Source organism: Anopheles coustani, chromosome 2, assembly GCF_943734705.1.
Source record: "Anopheles coustani chromosome 2, idAnoCousDA_361_x.2, whole genome shotgun sequence".
NCBI classification, from domain to species: domain Eukaryota; kingdom Metazoa; phylum Arthropoda; class Insecta; order Diptera; family Culicidae; genus Anopheles; species Anopheles coustani.
The window spans coordinates 86,353,982-86,376,201 of record NC_071289.1 but is presented as its reverse complement, the minus strand read 5'-3'; the positions used below and the strand labels follow the sequence as shown (position 1 = coordinate 86,376,201).

Below are 22,220 nucleotides of genomic sequence, written 5' to 3'. Positions count from 1 at the left end.
TTTATTCTAACGCCTTGGTTTAGGTTTGGCAGAATCTGTCAAAAAGAAAGCGACAGCAGCCGCAGATTCCGAATTCGCAGAGGCGTCGTATTTTGGGCAAAGTTTTGTGTTAAAAAGTGTTGTATTTAGAGAACCTGAACAAAAGACAACTAACCAGGTGGCTTGTACAACATGTCGCTGATTTGCAGTAGTAAGTAGTGGAACCCAGTGATTGGGTTTAATATCGTTTTCCTCGTTTCGTTTACGGGCTGACGAAAGATTGAGGTTAGGCCGGCGATAAACATTTCCTCTTCTTCAATCCGCTTTTTAGTATCAAACGAAGTGCCGGAACATCCGTGCATTTCACCGAAATCAGGTGCAATCTTTGAACGGCGCCTGATCGAGAAGTATCTGATCGAAAATGAGTGCGATCCAATCAATGGACAGCCATTAACAGCGGAAGAATTGGTCGATGTGAAAAGTGAGTACAGCTTAGATCACCTCAGTTTGTTGCTGGTACTGATAATGCAGTTTAATATTTTTGCAGCTCCTCCGATTGTTCGCCCGAAACCACCGAGTGCTACAAGTATTCCTGCCACACTCAAAACCATGCAAGACGAGTGGGACGCATTGATGTTACATTCTTTCACCCAACGTCAGCAGTTGCAAACGGCGCGCCAAGAACTGTCGCACGCACTCTACCAACATGATGCCGCATGCCGTGTAATTGCTCGACTCAACAAAGAAGTAGCTGCTGCACGGGAAGCTCTTGCTACACTGAAACCACAGACAGGAATGTCTGCAATTCAAGCCGCTCCACAGCCATCGATAGCGTCAGAGGCTGCCGGTGTGGCCACCCAACCAGTGGAACAGGCCGGAATGAGTGCGGAGGTCATACAGAAGCTACAGGATAAGGCAACGGTACTGACGCAAGAGCGCAAGAAAAAAGGCAGAACTGTACCCGAGGAATTGGTCAGCCAAGAGAAGCTGCGTGGATTCCTCACCTTGGCTTCGCATCCGGGATTGCATTCAGCTAGTGTACCTGGCATTCTGGCATTGGATATAAACCATTCCGATCAAAGTAAAATCCTCACTGGAGGTAACGATAAGAACGCGACCGTTTTCAACAAAGACACTGAACAAATCGTTGCCGTGTTGAAGGGTCACACGAAAAAAGTAACAAATGTAATTTTCCACCCGGAGGAGGATACGGTCATCACTGCATCACCCGATGCTTGCATGCGCGTCTGGCATGTTCCAACTTCGCAGACCCAACTACTTCTTCGATGCCACGATGGTCCCGTCACCGGCCTTTCACTGCATCCGACCGGTGATTACGTACTGTCTACGTCTTCAGACAAGCATTGGGCGTTCTCGGACATCCGCTCTGGCCGGCTGCTAACCAAGGTTGCCGATACGGCCGAATTTGGCTTAACGACCGCCCAGTTCCATCCTGATGGGCTGATCTTCGGTACCGGCACAGAAGATTCTCAAGTAAAGATCTGGGATTTGAAGGAACAAAGCAACGTGGCAAACTTTGCCGGTCATACCGGACCAATAACAGCCATATCGTTCTCGGAAAATGGATACTATCTGGCCACAGCTGCTGACGATGCGTGCGTAAAGTTATGGGATTTGCGAAAATTGAAAAATTTCAAAACCATTCAGCTGGACGATGGGTACGAGGTGAAGGATTTGTGCTTCGATCAAAGCGGAACTTATCTTGCCATTGCTGGTACCGATATCCGGTATGTCACAAACCTTATTCCTTCGAATTCTTAAGAACTTATATGAAAATGTTTTTGTTTTATTTTCAGCGTATACCTCTGCAAACAATGGCAAGAGTTGAAAGTGTTCAATGACCACACAGCGCTGGCAACGGGCGTTCGTTTTGGAAAGCATGCACAGTACATCGCTTCGACGAGTATGGATCGAACGCTGAAGCTGTATGGGGTCGAGTAAAGTGAAGATAGAAAGTATTGATTACGTCGCACTAGAACTAGCCGTCTGTTTTGTGCCGATTTAAATTCATTCTTTGAAACAAACAATTTATTACACAAATAATAAATAAAATTTGACGTATTCTGTGTGCCCGGATCAACCAAATTGCGAATTTATTTGATATAATGGGAGATGGTCTTGATGAAATTTAATTTTGCATGTTTCGTAACGTCTGTTTTGTATTTCATTCGTTACTAGCGTTTGCACTGTTAGACCGTTACCACCGTTACGGTAAGATGAGAAAAAAAGGAAAACTACTGTCAAACACTTGTCAAACGTGACAGTTTGCAGATTCTCTAAAAAGCTGATGCAATATTGCAGAAGTGGCCAGTTTCTCTCGCCCCAAAACTCTAAATAAACGTGTTAAATTTCGTGAAAATTCCGCACGAACAGCCTCCAGAGGTAGAGCAAACCATGGCTGAAGAAGACGCGGTAGGTATTCAATGTCCACCGTTGAAAAACTCGGTATATTTGGTTGGTGAAAGGTGAACCATGCCTGGTGTGCCGACTGTCGTAAAAAAGAGCCACATCGCTTCGAACCTTCGTCTCCCGGTGGGAAAGAGAGAGTAACTGCATGCCGAAGGTTTTAGGTTATGGACACCCGTGTTCCACTGAAAAGACGGCGATTTGACTGGGCTGATAACACCTCAAGATGTTTTGAATGTGATATTAATAGCTAATACTTTCCCTAATGCTTTCCCTCCTCCTCTTTGGCAGATCTTTGACCCTTCCTTGATGAAGAAAAAGAAAAAGAAGAAGACTCCGTTTGACTTGGACGCTGCTATGGCAGCGACGGAAGAATCGGCTGACACTGAGCCGGGTGCAGCAGCTCCGGGCGATGCGAAATCGGTGGCCGAGGGCGATGATGACCTGGATCTAGAGAATTTTAACAAGAAAAAGAAGAAAAAGAAGAAGCCCTTCAATCTGGAAGAGCTGGACGGTGCTCTTCCATCGGCATCGGGTGATGGAGATGCAGAACCGAAGGATAACAAGGAAGATGGTGATGGGGGCGCCGAGGACGCGCTGGACGAGGACTTCAAACTGGACTTCAGCATGAAGAAGAAGAAAAAGAAGAAGAAGGATCTTACCGAGCTCATGGAACAGGAGCTGGCGGATGGCGTTGATGGCGAAGATGACAAGGATAATGGTAAGTTTGCGGGGGTGACGTTTCCTACGATCATATCGAATCTTGTAGAATGGGAAATGAGGGTTTAAAATAACTTAAATCTGATGATATTTTGCCATTGTGTTGACTTTACATGCCTTACCGAGAACGATGGGACAATCACCGAGATTGGTATACCACTGATGTTACTAATATTTTTAAATTATGTGTTCTTCCTTAGTTAATAATTAATGATTTCATGTATGAAGTGAACCCAATGTTAAAATAACTCTGTTGTATTTTCGCTCTGGCTATTCTTGTTTACAGTGGATGATAATGCATCATCGTGGGCTGGTTCGGACCGTGACTACACGTACGATGAGCTGCTGAATCGTGTGTTCGAAATCATCCTGGATAAGAACCCGGAAATGGCCGGTGGCCGCAAACCTAAGTTTGTGATGCGACCGCCGCAGGTGTTGCGTGTCGGCACGAAGAAGACCTCATTTGCAAACTTTACGGAAATCTGTAAAACGCTCCATCGACTTCAGAAGCATCTGTTGGACTTCCTGCTTGCGGAATTGGGTACGAGTGGGTCGGTGGACGGTAACAATCAACTCATCATCAAGGGACGCTTCCAGCCGAAACAGATCGAGAACGTGCTGCGAAGATACATCAAGGAGTACGTCACATGCCACACCTGCCGCTCGCCCGACACCATCCTCCAGAAAGATACCCGCTTGTTCTTCCTGCAGTGCGAATCCTGTGGGTCGCGGTGTTCGGTGGCTAGTATTAAATCTGGTTTCCAGGCCGTCACCAGTAAACGTGCGGCAATGCGAGCAAAGACCGCCTAAGTCTCAGGCAGTGGTGGTACGGACGATGGCCGTTTTTCGAACCCGTCATCCCGGTATCTGTTTTTGCAGGAAAGGACATTTGGTCGTGGTGTTGTGTGTGTTCATGCACTGGAGTGGTGTGGTGCTCCCGTTCTCTTCGTTTCATTTGCGCCCTTTCCCTAGTACACGTCCTATCACTTTTAACCTTTTCGGACGTTGGTTGATATCGCTTCGCCACATTTTACTCGAAGTGATGTGAAGCAGCAAATTGTCTTTGTCCCGCGTGTGTAGGGGTTTGTCTCGGCGAATCCTGTATTCATTTCGGAATAAATATAAAATGTCATTTTTGCTAAGTGGTACGATAGGTATGTTTATGTGAGGATTAAGAGACACATAGCGACAGAGCAACATGTGAATGTGCAAGAAAGCAACTGAAATAAATATTCCTTACAATCAGAAACATGTTCTTTGGCTCGAAACGGACGGAGGAAACGCACATATATTTAAATGCAATTGATATTGTCTATACCCCCAAGTGATTATCATTTACTTCTGTAATGTTTTTCCCAGAACTGTTATCACTGTCCACCGTAGGCACATCCTCTGATGTAAGAAGGGGTTCGTAGATATTTAGAAGATGAGTTTTCCAAAATAGCTCACAGGATCTGCCCAGTTCGTCGTCAGGAAACATACTGTGGGCAAACACGCATACCTTATCCTCCCGGCCCATGAATGGATTTCCGGCAACGAAGCAAAGCGTTCCTAACTTTATTCGGTTTAAGCGCTTAGTACATTGTGCTTTAGCAATCTGTATTAACAGTCTTAGATGTTTCCTCAGTTCCGCAGACTCCGGTACGGATTCTTCGTTGAATGGAGTATTTTTCCGACGCAGCAGGTCATCGCAATACTCCAGCTTGGTAAGATTATCTGTAATGTGACGTACAGGTACCGTGAAAATAATGTTGTGCCTCTTCCACCAATTTGCTTACCCGAATATTTTTTATTACCGGGCCGGTAAAATATATCTACCGCCCCTGTACCATCATCAAGGCGGTATATTACCACATCATCTTTCACCGTTTCGGCCGTTACCCGACCGTACAGCATTACATTGGTGAAGGTAAAATCAAACAGCTCGCAGATGAACGTGTCTTGCTGAAAGCAAACGTGTTCTAGATAGTCTATGGGCATGCACTGTGTCCGTTGGGAAGCTTTAGATTTCGCTTTTGTTGTGTTTTTCCTGGCATCCTTATCGACACGACGTTCGGGCAGGGTAGTTAAAAAGCTTTTAAATTCGTTTAAAAACTGTTCCTCCGTCAAATCGATTACTTCGACCGAGGACTCGAGTAGAGATGTGGGAGGTTTAAGGACGAATGTCGGAATAGCGTGCTCGATATCATTCTCTTTATCAATTGGCTCGGTTTTAATCTTTTTCGTTGGTAGCTGATCGCCCATGTTTACCCGCCGGTATGTTTACAACGACTGCGGCTTTTTGACATTTGATAGCGAATGCTAACCGTTACTACCATAGTGTCATAACGTGTAACGCGTCACAACGCAGCGATACTGTCATAACGTAGGTAACGGCATTCCTAAAAACGATGCAGTGCTACCAACATAGCGGAAATGCTATTCGTATCTAAAGTCAGAAAAGTTTGCTCCGTTTGCTTTTGCGCTGCGTTAACGAAAAGCAAGAAAACTCCGTTTTCTACTGTGCGTTATTGAAAAAGATTGTTGAAAAGACAGCATATTCAATAGTAGTGCGTGGTTAAACTGTTTTAGTAGTGTTTAGGTAAGTTCAACAAGGCCTAGAGCGTAATATTCCTGCTGCTCGCGTAATCATCTTCCTCATGCATTGTGATCAAACGTGTGAAAATTGGGCATGATGGCGGAATGGTGATGAATGCATTGTTTCACGACGATGCATTCGCAGATTCCCAGTGTGAGTCGTATTATCAAAATGTGTAGAATATAAATAAAATTTTAAGTTAGCTCATCCTCAAGCATAGCGCATCTGTGTGGATGCGTAGCTTTGGTGGACACTTCGTCGGAAGTACAGTGTTTGCGGCAAGGAAGTAGGAGCATCAATCGGAGGATTATTTCGTTGCCTGGAGGATTTTGCAGAGCACCATAGAAATTAAAACCTCAGATCAACAGTATTATTATTATGTTAGTCCTTTGATCAGAAAAAAATTGTTCCGTTCTGCGTTCGTCTAAAGCAGTGATGTCAAACTCGTTTTACCTCGCGGGCCGCATTTCCTCCCAAAATAGGTTCGCGGGCCGCATTTCCTTCCAAAATAGGTTCGCGGGCCAAACCATATAATTGATTGGATTGATCAAAATATGTTCTTATCAGTGTAGTTTTATCTTAACAGTTAATCATGTTTTACTTTTTCACATTTTTTCATATTATATTACTTCTTAAAAAAAAATTACAAATTTTGAGTAAAAGAGAGAGTTTGTCGCTCAATCGTTTTCCAAATTTTAACGAATTCAAATCAAGTTTATTGAAATATATTGTTATTGTTATTGTTATTGTTGTTTAAATTGACATTCGTTCAGTTCTCTTGCAATTCGCAGTTCGTAACGCAATTTACATTAAATATTTTGCTATTGAAAGGAAAGTCAATACTCAAGGATCCAAACTTTCGATGTATTGTTTCAAAGGGGTCGCGGGCCGCACCCAATGTTCTTGCGGGCCGCATGTGGCCCGCGGGCCGCATGTTTGACATCCCTGGTCTAAAGTTTCCCTTGGATTTTTCTGGACTGTGAGTCTTTCTTTATTTTTTTTTTTCACATCGCTACTCTTGGGTGTGGTATCAAACAAATTACAACATTTCATAAGTTTCGTTTAGTTTTTAGAATCTTATTTTACTAGAGATGATGAACACGTACAGTGCGGTTTTGATGAGCATTATTTTTATTATGAATATAATAGTATGATTTTACAAATATGCGTTCTAACTTATTCCGCGTTAACACGTTAAGCGTAGCGCTGCGTAGATTGCACTGCTTTCCCCTCTGCCGGCGATTCGTAGCAAACCATCGACGGCAAGCGAGCAGTGCTTTCACGTTCAATCATTTCTCGACGATACAGAACAAGGCAAAACAGCCCTACCTAACCGGCTCTGTCGATCCGAGCGAACCGACGTCGGCATACGGGAAAGAACGCTGTCGGTCCCACGGGACTGACGTAGCGCTCAACGTATTAAATGTAGTCCACCAAGTAGTCAACTTAAAAAGATTTCTAGTCTTAAGATCTTGAACGATCTGTTTGTTTATACCTTTTCTTATTTATCAAGAGTTTCCTAAAAAAAGAGCATGTTACAATGTAAAAAAATCTTACTATTATTCCAAAAAATGGGTACATTCAATTCAACAAACTATCATTAACAATGTGGATGTAACATGCTGGAGTAAGTGTGGGTATTTTTGCCAGTGAATAGTTTTGGTCATAAACAAATAAGTAATCAAATATCACAACAATAACAAAAAACAAAAAAACACTGCAAAAAAGATTGTTTTGTGACACATTGTTTACAAGTGATAGTAGCTGAGAATAAGTACAGTATAGACATTTGGTACCGTTTGATATTTTGATATTTTTATGTTATCAGTTCACGATGAAATTGTTTTGGCTATTGATATAAAGATGCATTTTCGATTGTTTGAAATGTTTGATTGTCTATGGCCAGTACTCGATCGTGTTAGTAAGTAAGTTGCTGCTGCTATATAACGACATTTTTCATTCTCCAAAAAATCTAAACTAATTAGCGAATTTCAAGACCGTTTTTGTCCATGGCGCAGCGGTAACGCGAGGGAACATCACGTCATAGGTGTGGCATGATCGAATCTTGAGTCTGGCATCCCCCCCCGGTAATTATGAGCGGTGGACCACCGATTTAGAATATACCGTCTTTCGGTCACAGTAACTCTCTTCGGAGAAAGGCTTAGTCCCAAATGTTGTGCCAATTTAAAAAAAATAGGATACACAGTGACCAGCCGAGGGTAGCGCCGGTTAGAAAATCGACCCATGAGCGCCGGGGCTCATCACCTCGACGGGCGTGGGTTCGAATCCCAACCGAGACCAGACCCCTCCGCTGTACGAGAGGACTGACTACCCACGTACACATAGGGTAAAAAGTTTCGTAAACCCTTTACGGGCAGGCATGACCAACAAGGTCGTTACACCAAGAAGAAAAAATGACCAGCAGTGGTATGAAAGAGGCAAACACATATTTTAACAACATAGCGGTGAAAACGATAAGCGATTTTGGAAAATGACGATTTTTCAGTTCCTACCTTCTCAAGCTCCTGTTTTTTGTTTTGCGATCAATACATTAACTCCTATAGAGCATTTTGTGAGGATGCGTAATACTAATGTGGCGAAAAAACCCTCACTTACTTTTACATTACAATCAAATTTTCGAATTACAATCAATAAACAAAAATAAAATAGCCATAATATATTATTAATAGTGAGTTAAACACGATTAAATAATAGGCTCCGCCCAGCGCAAGTGAAATATTTGGCATTTTTGCACTATAAATATCAATGGTTTAATTTGTTGTTTCTGAAGTAAGCGTAATATTATCGTTGTGTTTAAAAAGATATCTCCACGATGCTGTTAAAAACTACATATCACACGTTTATTTCAAATAATAACTGAATGGAAGGGATATTGTTAGAACGTTCTCAAGGTAAGGATGATTGTGAAGAATTGAGAACTCGTCTCGTCTCAAAATGTAAACAGCGAAATATTCCTACGTTTAGTATTGAACTGTAAAAACTTCACTCCCAATGTCCCCAAATTCCCATGTCATCTATGGTAAACGTGAATATTGTAGCATTGACGCAGCATATAATCGCAGAGAACCGTTGTTTATTCACTTTATTGAAACATAACCTACAGCATTATCCGAAACGTGATCATGTTGTGGAAGAAGTTTTGCCTTAACTGCTAGTTTTACACCATTCTGGTAAAATATACGTTTTGACTTTATATAATAATTGATTCTACATACAATGCCACTAATGCCATTTAGTAATTGAACGATGGCTCGGAGTCCGATTAAATGATTGATTATGGGAAAATCGTAATTCGCTTCGTGAGATATTTTAAACATTTCCAGTTGATTTGACATGAGATTATTGAGTCTAATCTATGATAACGTAACGCCCCCTCGAGCTAAGCGCGTACCAGAAAACTAATAAATAAAATCCCAAAAATATGTTTCGTATTTTTGTGGAACACCGTCACGCCGCCATCTAACATTTAGTTGCTCTGTCGCTTGGAAGAGAATCGTTTGAATCCGCGTAGTTTAGGTGCAATGTATCGAAGGGGTTTTTTCGTCGTGGTCGGTATAGTTGTAGTTGCCCTTATGGTCGTGCTGGCGACGGCAGCTTCCGTAGCAGCCTCCTGATAGTCCATGGTCGTCGTCTCCGATCCGTACCCGAAATCGAACGGTGGTCGACCGGTTGTTGTCTCCATCATCATCACCATCATCGTCGGTTCCGCCGTCGGTCGTCGGTCCATGTCTTCCATTTTCAGCGACTCAAAATCCATCTTCCCCACGTCGAACGTTTCTTCCAGCTGACTAGCGAGCGATTTGATCATCGTTACATTTCGCGTGGCTACGGCGTTCCGAAGCTCGGCGAACAGTAGCTCCGCGGGGCTGCTGTACGTGTTGGTATCATCCTGGCCCATCGATGGCTCATCGGTTTCCTCTTTCGAAGACGTTGGTTGTATCTTGTATCCACCATAGGGACCGGCACGGAGATACTCTTGGACAGCCTTCGGTGCTTTGGACGCTTTTTTGAACTCGAACGCTCCCGTTCGGTGGTTGAATACGTACTCGGACTGCTCGAGCTCTTTCAGCGGGATCTCCTCGCTGGAAGTGGAGGTCGGTTGCATCGTCGGTGCCTTGGTCGGTAGGTCTACCTTCGTTCTCAGTTTGCTTGCGATGGGCTGTCGATCCTTCGGGTCCGTTGTCAGGATGCTGGTGTACTCTTTGGCAACACTGACGATTCCGTTAATCTTTTTCTTCATCTTTGTGGCGTCGGCTGGGAAGGTCACAGGACCTGTGTTCGTACCACCGATCTTTGCCTTTTGGTTGAGCGTTTCAACTGCCGATTTTGCCAGCTCGAGCAGTTCGACCGGGTGCTTGGGCTCCTCCTGCACATGCTCTTTAATTGCTGGCGGTTTGTGGGATGGCGTGGTCTGCGGCCGACCCCGATATTTGCTTCCATTATGCGATGGAGGGTGTGTATTACTGCTGGTCTTATGCCGCTCCAGCTCTGGTTTCTGCAGGCTGCTCGTATGCTGGTGGTGGCTAACTTGGTTGTCCTCTTTCGGTGGCCAGTATTCCACATGGGTGCGTTTCTTATGTCCGTGGCCTGCGGTGGAGCTTTTTTCGATCGTATCGTAAAAATGCTCGGATCGATCGCTGAACATCGTACTGGTCGGTTTCGGGACGGCAATGTTTTTAATCACCGTCACCGTTTTGTAGCGACCGCTTTCCGGCGAACCCATATCCGTCGATGAGTAGCTGTACGACACATCACCCAACATCACGCCACGTTTGAACACGGAAAAGCTATGCGGATGTTCGATTTCTAGAGCACTTTTGGGATGCACATGCAGGAACAGTGTGGCCGCAAGGATTAACGCTGTGTTCTGAAATTGTAGGCAATTTAAAAACAATTAATGATACACGGGTTGTCTAACCAAAAATCGATCCTAGCCAATTGCTCAATACAACTAGAAAGTTTCTTCCGATTCCACATCCTTTCTGAATACTCGTATGTCATCATCTCCACATCCTTCACTCTTCCGCAAAACAGACGCTATTTAAGACACCCGTGAACCGATGGAGATTGTTAATCCAAATGCGGCCATTCTCACCAACTTCGAGGTAATGACGGCGCTGAAGAACATGAAGAACAACAAAAAAAAGTTTGGCCTGCGCAATCTAGCAACTATCACGTACGAAACGGTCCAATATCTGGAGGACACACCGTGCAAAGAGCAGTCGGCGGCCGGAATCGTACAGTTCTTGCAGGCGATGAAGGAGTTCAATCTGACGAAGAACGAGTGTCTAATGATGGTAAACGATCCACCGCTGTCCCCGCTGCACATCCAGCTCATGATCGAGGACTCGGACGAGCGGCTGACGGAGGAGCAGGTGGCCAAGATTCTTGAGCTAGCGGCCAAACTACGAACAACGGACGCGACGACCACCGCGGAAGAGGCGACCGTAGACAGTTAATACGAGGGAGGAGAGAGGGTGGCTATAGAAATTCGCGAGAATCAAAGACTGCCTCTATTGTAAATATATTACGATTGATGATTTACTACATCAAAACTGGTACTGTTCTGGTGTATTTTAAAGCTGCATTTTAAACGGGATCAATTGAGAAGGACACTGAAAAACTTTGCAGGCTTTCTGGCGTGGACTTTTTCGATAGAGTTTGTTTTTATCAATTGTCTATCAAATAACACGAGTTTTCTTCTCTAAACCACATCCCTTCTAGCTGCTGCTGAATTTCTACTCAATGTAATATCACTTTTATGGAATAATTATTTGCGGATCGTGTGCCGATCGTGCGGCTTATGACTTAACACAAAAACGAGACAAAACTCACTTTCCACGGTATCATTTTCACTTTCAAACAACAAACAAGAAAGAGGACGTTGTCTTCTGGAAAACGGGCACACACCAGGCACGTTTGAACGGAGACTCCAGGTATCGATCGAGGATAAGACTCTGGCTGATACTGCGAGATTTTCCGTTGCCACCAACCGATTTATAGTTTTCAAGAAAAGCTTTTCCTTTCTCGTCGGCATCGAGTGAAAATGACGGCGGGGGAAAGGAAACTCCTGTTTCTTTCTTTCTCCTTCTGCCATTTCCATAAACTCGGATGCTTTTGCTCGGATTGTCCGTACGAAAAACAACCTGTGGATTATAGACGCACTTCCTAAGCTCATTCCACCATCACCACCCTAAAGCTTCATGATCGACAGAAGACTTGGCGGTCCCCGATGCTGCGAGTACGGGTTCCGTTGCAATTTTCTCTACTTAGGTAGAGGCCAAGTATCTCGTCACCGTTGTGCGACAAGTAGCCAGGTGAGGGTTCGCTGAAAAGAAGCGTAGGAAGGTCGGCTTCGATCTTGTACACAATGTTACAGTTGAGGCAATTTCTTGCATTTTCCTTTAAAAATGTAGGCGTGTTTGATTGAGCATTTGTAAGAAAGAATTCTTTAATGTTCGAAAAGAACTCTATGAGCTGTTACCATGTAACTATGCCAACGTAGGTTACTTTACATTCCAATTCTGTTTTTCATTTAAAGCAACATAAGCAACATTTTCCATTTAAGAAAAGTGATTGCTTATATGTGTCCTTTTCGAAAGAAATTGTAAAAGCCTATACATTTCTTGCTTACATTTGCACAATCAGTGGAGTTTCTGTTGTTGGTACAATTTTTCATGTCAATAAGGCATTCAACAATGAAAAAATGTCTCAGTAGTGCGAAAGAAATTGCTTATTGCAGGGCAAATTTTGGATCTGTAAGCTGTTTAGTCGTACGTGGAATGAGAAAGAAATTTGTTTCATTTGTACCGCGCCTTTTTACGGTGTTTTAGTGATAAGATAAACTTTGCAGCAAACCCTCCCGGCTCCCGTTTCTATCAGCTCGGAGCGTACATTGGCTTGGTTGCCAATGAGCTTGGCTCATGAGTCGAAAACAGGTTCCTGCCGGGGGTTATGCTTCCCAACCAGGCGAACCCGTTGCCTGCAGACTGCTCGTTAATGAGCGTACAAGATGGAGGAGCATAGGTATTGAAACGCACGCACTAACGTACAGCAATCGAATGTGTGCTGAATACAATGTTTGATTTGCAGGGATTTAAATTGTAAATTTTATTGTAACGCAAGGAAAAATATTGTTCATCCATTGTTTATGTAATTTCCTCTCGGGGGGTAGCTTTGGCCCCGGAAGCACGTGTTGCATTTCTTATGTTTTATTTCGATTATTTATTTTCTTCCGTTTTAGGACTACTCAGGCGATTTATCAGCAAGAGGACAGGTAGAAGCACCTTTCTGGAAGTTGTGTGCCGTTGCTTTGCTTCATACTACACACGTCGTGGCGGAAAGGGACAAAGGCACGACGAGCCACAACAACGTTGGACGGGAGAAGCACGTGTGATCGAAACGATTGTGTTCCGTTTGTAGATCATCATCAGTAAAAAAATTGTCAACTGACTATTCTACGGATCTAACACGACGTCGATCGCCGATCGCATTCACTCGTAATTCGAAGGAGTATGTTGAATTAGAAAGAAAGAAATCGAATCGACAAAAGCCGTGTTTGGCTTGGCGGTGGTCGGTGGTGCCAACGCTCCTTTATCTTCTGCTGTGCTCGTGTTCGACGTTACTACTACTGGTGGCTCTGTGGTTTCCCTAGAGCCCGGGGAAACATATCTTTCCGACCGAAGGGACCCAAACTGGACGGCGCGAGCATGAGCGTGATAATTCGCCTGCAGAAGCTGCCCTTGACGGCCAATGCGTCCGATGTGCGCAGCTTTTTCAGAGGGCTGTCGATTCCCGATGGTGGCGTCCATATCGTCGGCGGTGAACTAGGCGATGCCTTCATTGCGTTCAGGTTTGTATTGATTCCATTTTCTTTCCCGTTTCCGATTGTTAGCTTAGTGCGCGGGGCCCCGTTTGGGCGTCGAGGTACGACTTAATCACTGATGACCAAAGAAAAGATCTCCCATCGCTAGTAGCAAACTGTAGCTGTTGATCGTTGGCATAGTTCAAAGAAGAAACAAAAGTTTGATCGTTGATTACACATGATCGTACAGTTTGGTAATATGGAAGTGAAACGATTTGTTTTGTTATCACAAGTTGACAAAAAGAATTTCCCATTATAGATTACCAGACGGCCTCCAGCACAGGTGGTAGATAGGAGAGCCGAGCCATAGGATCAACTTATAATGTTATCCATTTTCTATCTCGGTTGATAAGCTTTCACTCCCCAGGGATCACGCGGGCATCTTCCGGACTGTTTGAAGTCGCGTGTGTTTGTTATACAACCAGCTTTGGTATCTGGCGTTTGGGTCCATTACTCGTTGTGTAATCGTCTTGCGATGGTTTCCTATCATACCGGCATAGCTTACCACGGCTTACAACCCCCTCATCCCTATCGCCGGGATCTTCGGCATTTGCGAAATCATGCGTATTTCAGCCGCAGTCCCAAAACATGCTTGCATGTTTTGCACGTTGGCGTTGGCGTGTTCAGTTCGTTCCCCCATACTTCCGTGGGTGGAGGACGATGGCAAGGATAACACGGTTAATCTTCATCGCATGACTTAACGAATCATCGGAGGATTTTATGCGCACATTTCGCCTCGCGGATGATATTTTTCTTAACCAAACGATGAGCGAGCACTAAATGCAAAACTCGTAAACATCCCGCCGCCACCGACACGGAGCACCGAGAGCTGGAACTAGTTGTGAGGTCGAACCCGTGATCGAACCCGTGTGTTATGTCACTGGGGTAGCGAAAATGGGGGAAAACGTATGCAAAAGAAAAAAGGGAAACATGTGGAGAAAAACTCGGTGGCGGAACCGCGCACCAGGCTGTCGGAAGTAACAGTTGCAAGATAAACTAATATAGCAAGATGTAATCGCTGTTTGTGTCATGCCGATGGAGATTACGCCGATAGAGTAAAGCCGTTATGTCGCGTGTCGCGGGCACACTCTTTGCACGTGGTGGCCAGCAGTCCGACTTCTAGTCCACGAATGAGGAACGGATTCTTTGCAACCGCGGGGTAACGTGCCACGGGACGCACGCGTTGGAAACGGTTGTGGAGGTCTCCCGTGATTCAGCTTTTCTTGTTTGTTTCTGTCTCCCCAACCACCGAATGCAGGAGCGTGCGACTGGTGCAATGGTCGCGGGTGAGTACGATGATGTTTCACTTTCTTTCACGATCAAGTTCGTTCGATTCCGCTCGTTTTGGGTATGCTGCATCTGTCCGCTCGGTGCCTGTTTGCGCCAATGCGCGCTGCAAGGAAAATGTGGAAGGTAATGGAATAGGAAAAAAAAAACATTCAGAAACTGGATCCTCTGTACGATGTGAAGATCTCGAAGACTCGTTTCGACTTGCCACCGCCGCCGCCGAACTGGATAGTTCCTTCTCGAGCCATCGGTGCGAGCGCGCTCGTTATGATCATATAAGTAAAGCACTATTTCCTCTCACCGTTTCGCCAGCGCGAACCGGTGGTGTGACATGCCATGAATCACTTTAGGAGGTTTTTTTCGCCTTATGATGACCACAAACAGAAATACCTTTGGCTCAGGGAGTGGTCTAATTGGTTACTATTAAGCGGCAGCTCAACATGAATGGGTGATAATAGCCAAGGGGAAAAGCGAAACAGATACCTATCGGATGCGGTCATAATTGACCGATGAACCTAATGGTTGATGTGTGTGGGAGTCCAAGGGGTGGCTTCACATGTCATTGGAAAATATATATTTTTAGGAACTTACTATTGGTTCCGAAGAGATATTTTCTTTTATCTGAATTGCCCATATGCTGAATGGTGTGATGTTGCATCGTTTCCAGGAAATTACTTAAAAATTTTAAAACATCTTTATTCGAATTTTAACAAAGTTTGTTTCCTACCTTTGGACACATTGCTTTATTGTTAGTTGTAATAAACTGATCTAACAACGTATAACAGGATCTTGTTAAAGCTTCACGGGTAAAAATACAAATTTTGGGTCCATGTTGTTTTTTCTTTACAGCATATCATGTTAAGGCGGTTTCTTTTATTACATTTGTACTATTGTAGATCAAATAAACATATGGAAAGCTCACTTATAATGTAGAATAAAACAATAGCTATATATTGCGCGAGACAGCTGTGGTGTGAAATTGCTTCGGCTGATTGGAAACAGCATATGTTTTAGGAAAAATCGGAAACACTTTTTTGTTCTCGATATTGTAAAAATTTTAATAACATATTTTTGTTAATTAAAATTTAAGCCTTCCAACTATTAGTAATAAATGACCTATAGTCAAATAAATTGATGTGAATCCTATAGGTTAAAACAAGATTGAATTTTCCTGGTTGATCGATAGCTGAAAGATCATGTACACTTAATAGACTTGCAAATGTAAGAGTATTATTAGATCCAGTTGTCATGTTTCAATCTGTCGTTAACATGTTTAAACTTTATAATTTTGATTAACACCCTGAGTCTATTCACTGAGTATCTTGTACACTCATTGTCTTAATCTATTTATAAATTGCTTTAATTTTCATTTCTTTAATCATCAATACAGTCCGTTCGGTCAATTTATTTGACTATGACATTGAGTATGGTCCATATGGTCTTAAAAGATCGTTTCTGTATGTTTTAAATAAGTACTGAAAGTCATAAAACCCCCTTTTCGAGGAATATGATTAAAAGAGCAAGGTTTTATAACATTAAAGACTTTGAAAATAAATCATTTTTTAAAGAAAACTTGGCCGTCAAGATTTGCAAACTATTGTTGTAAGATACATATTTTTTATATTCCTTAAAATAAGATGTTGTATAAAAATTGAGAATTGTATCCTATAATATTATTACTAGCATGTTATTATTCACTTGCTCACAAAAAAGTGTTATTGGATATCGAATACTTAACACGTTACAGACATTCTTTGGTGTTCGTGTTGGTAAGTATTCAAGAAAAAACGGTAAAATTCCACCCTTCCAAAATTCTTAACTCGTTGAGGTCTTCAAATTCGTTTTACAAAATTATAAATGCCGAACTATGTCTTAAAACCGTGAATCAACCGGACAGTTGCGAAGCGTTGGGAGCGTTTGTTTGGTCCGAAAGAATGCGGAGCGCATTTTTATGATTTTATTTATGATTGGTTTTCATTCTATCCTTGACTCCCGTATAGCACCGACGAAGATGCCCGCCAGGCGATGGCCCTCAATGGAGGCCGGATAAATGGCGAACCGATAATGCTACTGCTTTCCTCTCGCGCCGAAATGCAAAAGGTGATCGATCAGGCGCGCAAGGCAGCCCTCAGCTACATGCAAATGAGTCGAGTCGTCCCGACGGTGGTAGCGGCCAGTGCCACCGGTGTGATGTCGGGCCTCCAAAAAGTTGCCCTTCCGGAGACAAAAATACAACCATCGATCATCCCTCAGGCCGTTGGCGCACTTGGTGCGATTGCCTCGGTCGCCGCTTCGTTGCCACGGTTCAACAATCCGCCACCGGCGTTAAACAACCCGGCCGTGCAGCAAAAACCTCAACCGCCGGTGATCAGCCTGTCCGGGTTTCTGGCCAATGCAGTAAGAAATCCGTTGGGTGGTAGTTCACTTCCTACTCCTGCTTCTGCCACCAGTGTGCCTTCCGGTGGTTCGATGGCTACACAATCGTCTGCTTACGGGTCCATGTTGTCCCAGGGATCGTCCTACAACGAGATTCCGGGCTTGTCCGTAGGAAATCCGGTTGACACGAGCCCTTCTTTGAGCGTGAACAATCTCTCTGGATGGCTTTCGGCTTTAAATGGGCAGCTGCAGACTAAAGCACCAAGTACATCACTGAACGGGGGCATCGATACCAGCTTTCTAGCGAACAGTGTAACGCCGGTGAACCTGAACGGCCAGCAGAAGGACGCCAACAGTGAGAACTCCTGGAAGTTTCTGAAGAAGGAACGCCGCAGTCGTTCTACTTCGAGAGAGCGTGGTGGATATAAGCGCAGTGGCCGGAGTCGTTCGTCGTCACGTGATCGCGATCTGAAGCGGGATCGCCGCAGCCGCTCTTCGTCGCGTGGAAGAAGCTACAAACGGAACGGTCGAAGTAGATCTTCCTCGCGCGATCGTGGCAGCCGATCGTGGTCGCGCGATTCCAGCCGGGACTACAGTCGTCGCTATCGCAACAGTCGTAGTCGCAGCTCGAGTCGCGATCGTTTTGGACGCACACGGCAGCGTAGCCGATCGCGATCGCCACGAAACCATCAGAACAGCCGCGATAGAAGCATGGAACCATCGGGCAATCCGTACGATCGTGACATCCGACAGGGGCAAAACCGTCCTTGGGCTTCTAATTTCAGCGGCAGAACGGCGGGCTACAATGGATCGCAACAGACCCAGCAGTGGAACGGGATGGATAAGGGTTTCCCGGGGAACTCTAAACCGATGGACGCCGGTGGGATGACTCGACACGTGGAACCGATCTTTGGACTGCATACGCAGGGAAGCGCCCAATCTGGTGGTATGCACTTCTTACCGTCTCGTAGCGGTAAAATATCCCCCCTCCCGACTTCCAATGGAGCGTTGTCTAGCGGTGCTGATGGCGGTGGTCCATTCCGCAATACTTCTCCCCTGCCGGAAAGTGTTTACTCGATCAACTTCAACAACGGTGGCATAACAAATGATTACTCCGTCAAGGTGTCCAATCTGGATTCACTCACGGGATACGGAGAAATTCGTCGCTTCTTCAAGTCGCAGGTCATCTCCAACCAGGGCATTAAGATGATAAACGATCAAAATGGACGCCGGACCGGGGTGGCGTATGTGCAGTTCCTACACAAGGATGGAAAGCGTAGGGCCATGTCGCGCGATGGTTCAATGCTACGTCTTATGCGCCTCCGGATCGAATCCATCACCGATCAGGAGTTTGAGCAGGCCATCGATTCGTATCGTCCCGGCATGGATGTTAAGGATTATCAGCCACCGCAGCAGCAGCAAAATCACATGCAACAGCAGCAGCAACAGCAACAGAATACGCAGCCCTGGGGTGCGTCGGGAACCGGATCATCATGGAATGCTCATGGTAAAGACAGCTCGAACGACACGAACGATCAGAGTGGTAGAAAACAGCAAAAAGCGGTCGAATATCAACCGACTAGCACGCTGAAGGTGTGGAACCTGCCAACGTTCTCCACGGAGCAGGACATTATGAAGATGTTCTCCGACTTTACCGTCGTCGAGGTGCTGATCGTGAAGAATCATCTGATCCCGAAGCAGCTGGATGGGTACGTTCGGTTTCATCGGCAGGAGGACGCGAAGGAGGCGTGGTTACAGGTGCACCGGCACTACATCGGCAACAAGAAGGTTTCGGTACGAATGTGTCCCGAGCTGGATTACGTGGTGGCAAAGAATGAGTATGAAAATCCGGGCGTTGCGTCACCGAACGCGGCTGACGCGCCGAAGGATCCGGAGGATGGGCGGATGAACAGTTCGGACGAGCAACCCTCCGGAGCCGGTGAGTCGACGGCCGACGGTGGGATGGATCGGGAGAATGATAATCAAAGCAACGGCGATACCAGCGGCAACAACGGTGAAGCCGGTAGCGAGCGGTCTATGGGCAGTAACGAGCGCCGTGATGAAGAGGGTGGTAATGGTGCTGGTAATGGTAATCGAAGAACAGGCGGCGGTGCACGGAAGAAGCGTTGGGATACGGAAAAGAACTGGGACGAGGAGGAGGGAAATCCACGCGTTGCTATTAAGGCACTCGATAATGCACCACAACGCCAGACGGATTCTGATGCGGGCGCTGGCTCGGACACGAACTCGTCGTGGGTTGATCGTAACATGCGAATGAACAGTGGCGATGATCGTGAAAGCTCACAAACAGGTGATTATGGCAATGGAAACGGAGAAAATAACAACAACATGCGCAATCGTCGCATGCAACAGGGTTCATCTGGCGGTCGTGGTGGTGGTGGTGGGCGGTTCAGCAGTGGCAACTCGGTCGACAATGGTGACATGTTCCAGCGAACCACCTGTCTGCTGCTGCGCAACGTCGACTTCCAGGTGTTCGAGGAGGACGTGTTTCAGTTCTTCGCCCAGGATGGCTTCCAGGCGAAAAACGTACTGTTGGTACACAACGAGCGTGGCAAGCGGACGGGCGAGTGTTTGGTGGAGTTCAACTCACCGAGCGAGGCAGCCCACGCCGAGTCCAAATCGTCGCAGAATCTTGGCCGCCGGAAGGTGTTCGCTAGCCACCTCGATCGTGGCCAGGTCGCGGATATGATGAAGCACTTCGATGCCATCTCCACGGGGGTGCGGGAGAATCCGGAAGACAGTCAGGGGGTGGGCTGTGGACCGTACCGCACCTCGACGGTGGGCCTTTTGAACTTGGCGTACAAGACGACGGAGGAGGACGTGCAAAACTTTTTCCGCGAGTTTGACCTCCCGTTGGAGAACATTCGCAGACGGTTTCTGGACAACGGACAGGCCACCGGGGAGGCGATGGTACGGTTCGCAAACCACATCGACGCGGAAAAAGCACTGAACGAGTATCAGAACAGGAAGCTGTTTGGCCGAAATGTGCGCATTCGGTTGATCAATGACGATTGAATGTGGGTATTGGAGGGGCGTGGGAAATAGACTCCAAAGGAGTCACAGGTTGAACAGACGTTTCACATCCCCACAACAGTTTTACATAATAAGTAGAATGCGAATTGACACGGATTAAATCGGTATGAAATAACGGATTGGAAGTTCATCACCAGTTGGAGCAAGAAGCTCGTACTTGAAGTAATTGGTAGCATCAGCATAAGGAGCATCTTACTGTACAGATTAGTGACAACATGTTATAGTGTAATTAACTTTAAATTTACCTCTTATTATTTTTGCTTATTTGGTTTACTGTGTACTGAAGTGTTTCTGTACTTTATTATCAACTTGATACTGAATTGTATTTGTAAATAGTACCATATATTGTAATAAAACTATATTAAGAAAATATGAACCGTTAGTGTTTCAGGAATTATTTCATTGAATATTTATAATTTGTTGCATCGTTTATTCTCATTGTCCAAAGTTGTAATTTGAGCTTTCATGTTAAAATGGGGGTTCAAATGCACCGGTAATGACATATAAATATTAAATCAGTAAATCTAATTAAACCCATCGTTGGACGTTGACGGTTTCTTTCTCCACATTGACTTGATTAATGCCAATGGCGTCATGGTTCATTTTATGAGCTCATTGTAAATTCATGGATAGAACACATTTGATTAAAGTGCTTCTGGTTAATATTGCTGTTTGCATGCAGCAAATAGTCTGTATGTTTGTATTTGCAAATTTGTGTGCATTCTGAGTGGAGGAAACGATGATTAATTTTATAATGTAATATGATGTCATTGTCAATGGTGGTATCAATATTAATTACAAGTAATCTACGTATCCGCAATGCATAGTGTGGCAAGGGTCGTTTCGGATTGGCAGGGTACTTCGTGCAATTCAAACTCTTTTCCATAAAAATTGCCCGGAGCAAATGAACTTGTTTATTGATACATTCATCATAATATTATGTTGTTCATAATTATCATACCATGTTAATGAGCTTCGTTCTCAAGGGCCTCGTGGGTTGGAAATTGGATTGCAAATAATAAATTCAGCTGTAAATCTATAAAGCAAATAATTGTATTTTCAAGATTTTGATAAAAAAGAAAAACCAAAAAACTGAGAAATACTCTACTTCGATTTTCTTTAACTTATATTTTGACCGCAACAAATGTATTTATAGATTTTCATGTACGTTTTTGTCATGTCATGTCATCATGTTTCTCTCTATTAATTGGTGTTTAGACACCCAAGGTGTATAGAGCAGTCGTGGCCGAGTGGTTAAGGCGTCTGACTCGAAATCAGATTCCCTCTGGGAGCGTAGGTTCGAATCCTACCGGCTGCGCATTTTTTATCACAGTGAATTAGTTGAAACTCAGTTAAATGGTTATGGTTTTTAACTTTTGGGGGTGTTTTTGAGAGAATATCGCAAAAGAATAAAATAGTTTCTTTTATAAAAAGACCATCGTGAATAAACATCCTATTCCCATGCCATGTGTTACAAAACATACCAAATTGTTGGTATAAAGTCAATGAATGATACAGTATAATATGCTTCAGTTCGTTGACCTCTGATCTGGGAGAATGTTTAAAAAAAAAAGAAATAATAAAACAATAATTTCCAGCGCATTCGAGTTGGTGTGTGGATTGTGCATTTCTATGGCGCACGCGAGCTCCAGGATTTTCCATTCATTTTTGGGGCACTTTCTCGCTCATAAATTCCCTCAACACCGTGGACGGATAAGCCGACGGTGTTAAAATCATTGGTGCGTGCAATCTCCTTTTTTTCTCCATCTCTTCCATCCCTTTGTGTATTTTATGTTGGTGTATTTACACGCATCTTCATTTCTGATGATGCGGCCTTGTTTTTGCACACCTTCTTGGCACTTATCAAGCCATAAATCCTTCCGATTTGCGTTCGGCTTGAACCAATGCACCGGA

At 44.6% G+C, this 22,220-nt stretch overlaps 6 protein-coding genes and 1 non-coding gene across 7 annotated transcripts; 5 read left to right on the top strand and 2 right to left on the bottom strand.

Moving 5' to 3' along the window:
* Positions 1-51: 51 nt before the first annotated feature.
* LOC131262720 (pre-mRNA-processing factor 19) lies at positions 52-2,085 on the top strand. Its single transcript, XM_058264782.1, has 4 exons — positions 52-190; positions 311-460; positions 527-1,727; positions 1,797-2,085. Exons 1-4 carry the CDS (start codon positions 172-174, stop codon positions 1,939-1,941), a joined length of 1,515 nt encoding a protein of 504 aa, XP_058120765.1. The 5' UTR covers positions 52-171; the 3' UTR covers positions 1,942-2,085.
* Positions 2,086-2,255: 170 nt separating this feature from the next.
* Positions 2,256-4,359, top strand: LOC131263070 (eukaryotic translation initiation factor 2 subunit 2). The gene is made up of 3 exons (XM_058265215.1): positions 2,256-2,412; positions 2,698-3,127; positions 3,413-4,359. The coding sequence occupies exons 1-3, from the start codon at positions 2,395-2,397 to the stop codon at positions 3,934-3,936; spliced, it is 972 nt and encodes a 323-aa protein (XP_058121198.1). The 5' UTR covers positions 2,256-2,394; the 3' UTR covers positions 3,937-4,359.
* Positions 4,360-4,432: 73 nt separating this feature from the next.
* On the bottom strand, positions 4,433-5,383 carry LOC131263071 (uncharacterized). The gene is made up of 2 exons (XM_058265216.1): positions 4,905-5,383; positions 4,433-4,842 (listed from the first exon to the last, which is right to left on the bottom strand). Exons 1-2 carry the CDS (start codon positions 5,368-5,370, stop codon positions 4,439-4,441), a joined length of 870 nt encoding a protein of 289 aa, XP_058121199.1. The 5' UTR covers positions 5,371-5,383; the 3' UTR covers positions 4,433-4,438.
* A 178-nt stretch (positions 5,384-5,561) lies between these two features.
* On the top strand, positions 5,562-20,670 carry LOC131263488 (uncharacterized). Its single transcript, XM_058265692.1, has 3 exons — positions 5,562-5,707; positions 12,969-13,577; positions 16,877-20,670. The coding sequence occupies exons 2-3, from the start codon at positions 13,435-13,437 to the stop codon at positions 20,286-20,288; spliced, it is 3,555 nt and encodes a 1,184-aa protein (XP_058121675.1). The 5' UTR covers positions 5,562-5,707; positions 12,969-13,434; the 3' UTR covers positions 20,289-20,670.
* Positions 9,192-10,702, bottom strand: LOC131265221 (uncharacterized). The gene is made up of 2 exons (XM_058267483.1): positions 10,661-10,702; positions 9,192-10,592 (listed from the first exon to the last, which is right to left on the bottom strand). Exons 1-2 carry the CDS (start codon positions 10,700-10,702, stop codon positions 9,192-9,194), a joined length of 1,443 nt encoding a protein of 480 aa, XP_058123466.1.
* LOC131265220 (DNA-directed RNA polymerase III subunit RPC9) lies at positions 10,786-11,184 on the top strand. Its single transcript, XM_058267482.1, has one exon. The coding sequence runs from the start codon at positions 10,786-10,788 to the stop codon at positions 11,182-11,184; it is 399 nt and encodes a 132-aa protein (XP_058123465.1).
* Positions 20,671-21,542: 872 nt separating the features above from the next.
* Positions 21,543-21,624, top strand: Trnas-cga (transfer RNA serine (anticodon CGA)). Its single transcript has one exon. It is a non-coding gene; the product is annotated as a tRNA-Ser (tRNA).
* The last annotated feature ends 596 nt before the right edge of the window (positions 21,625-22,220 follow it).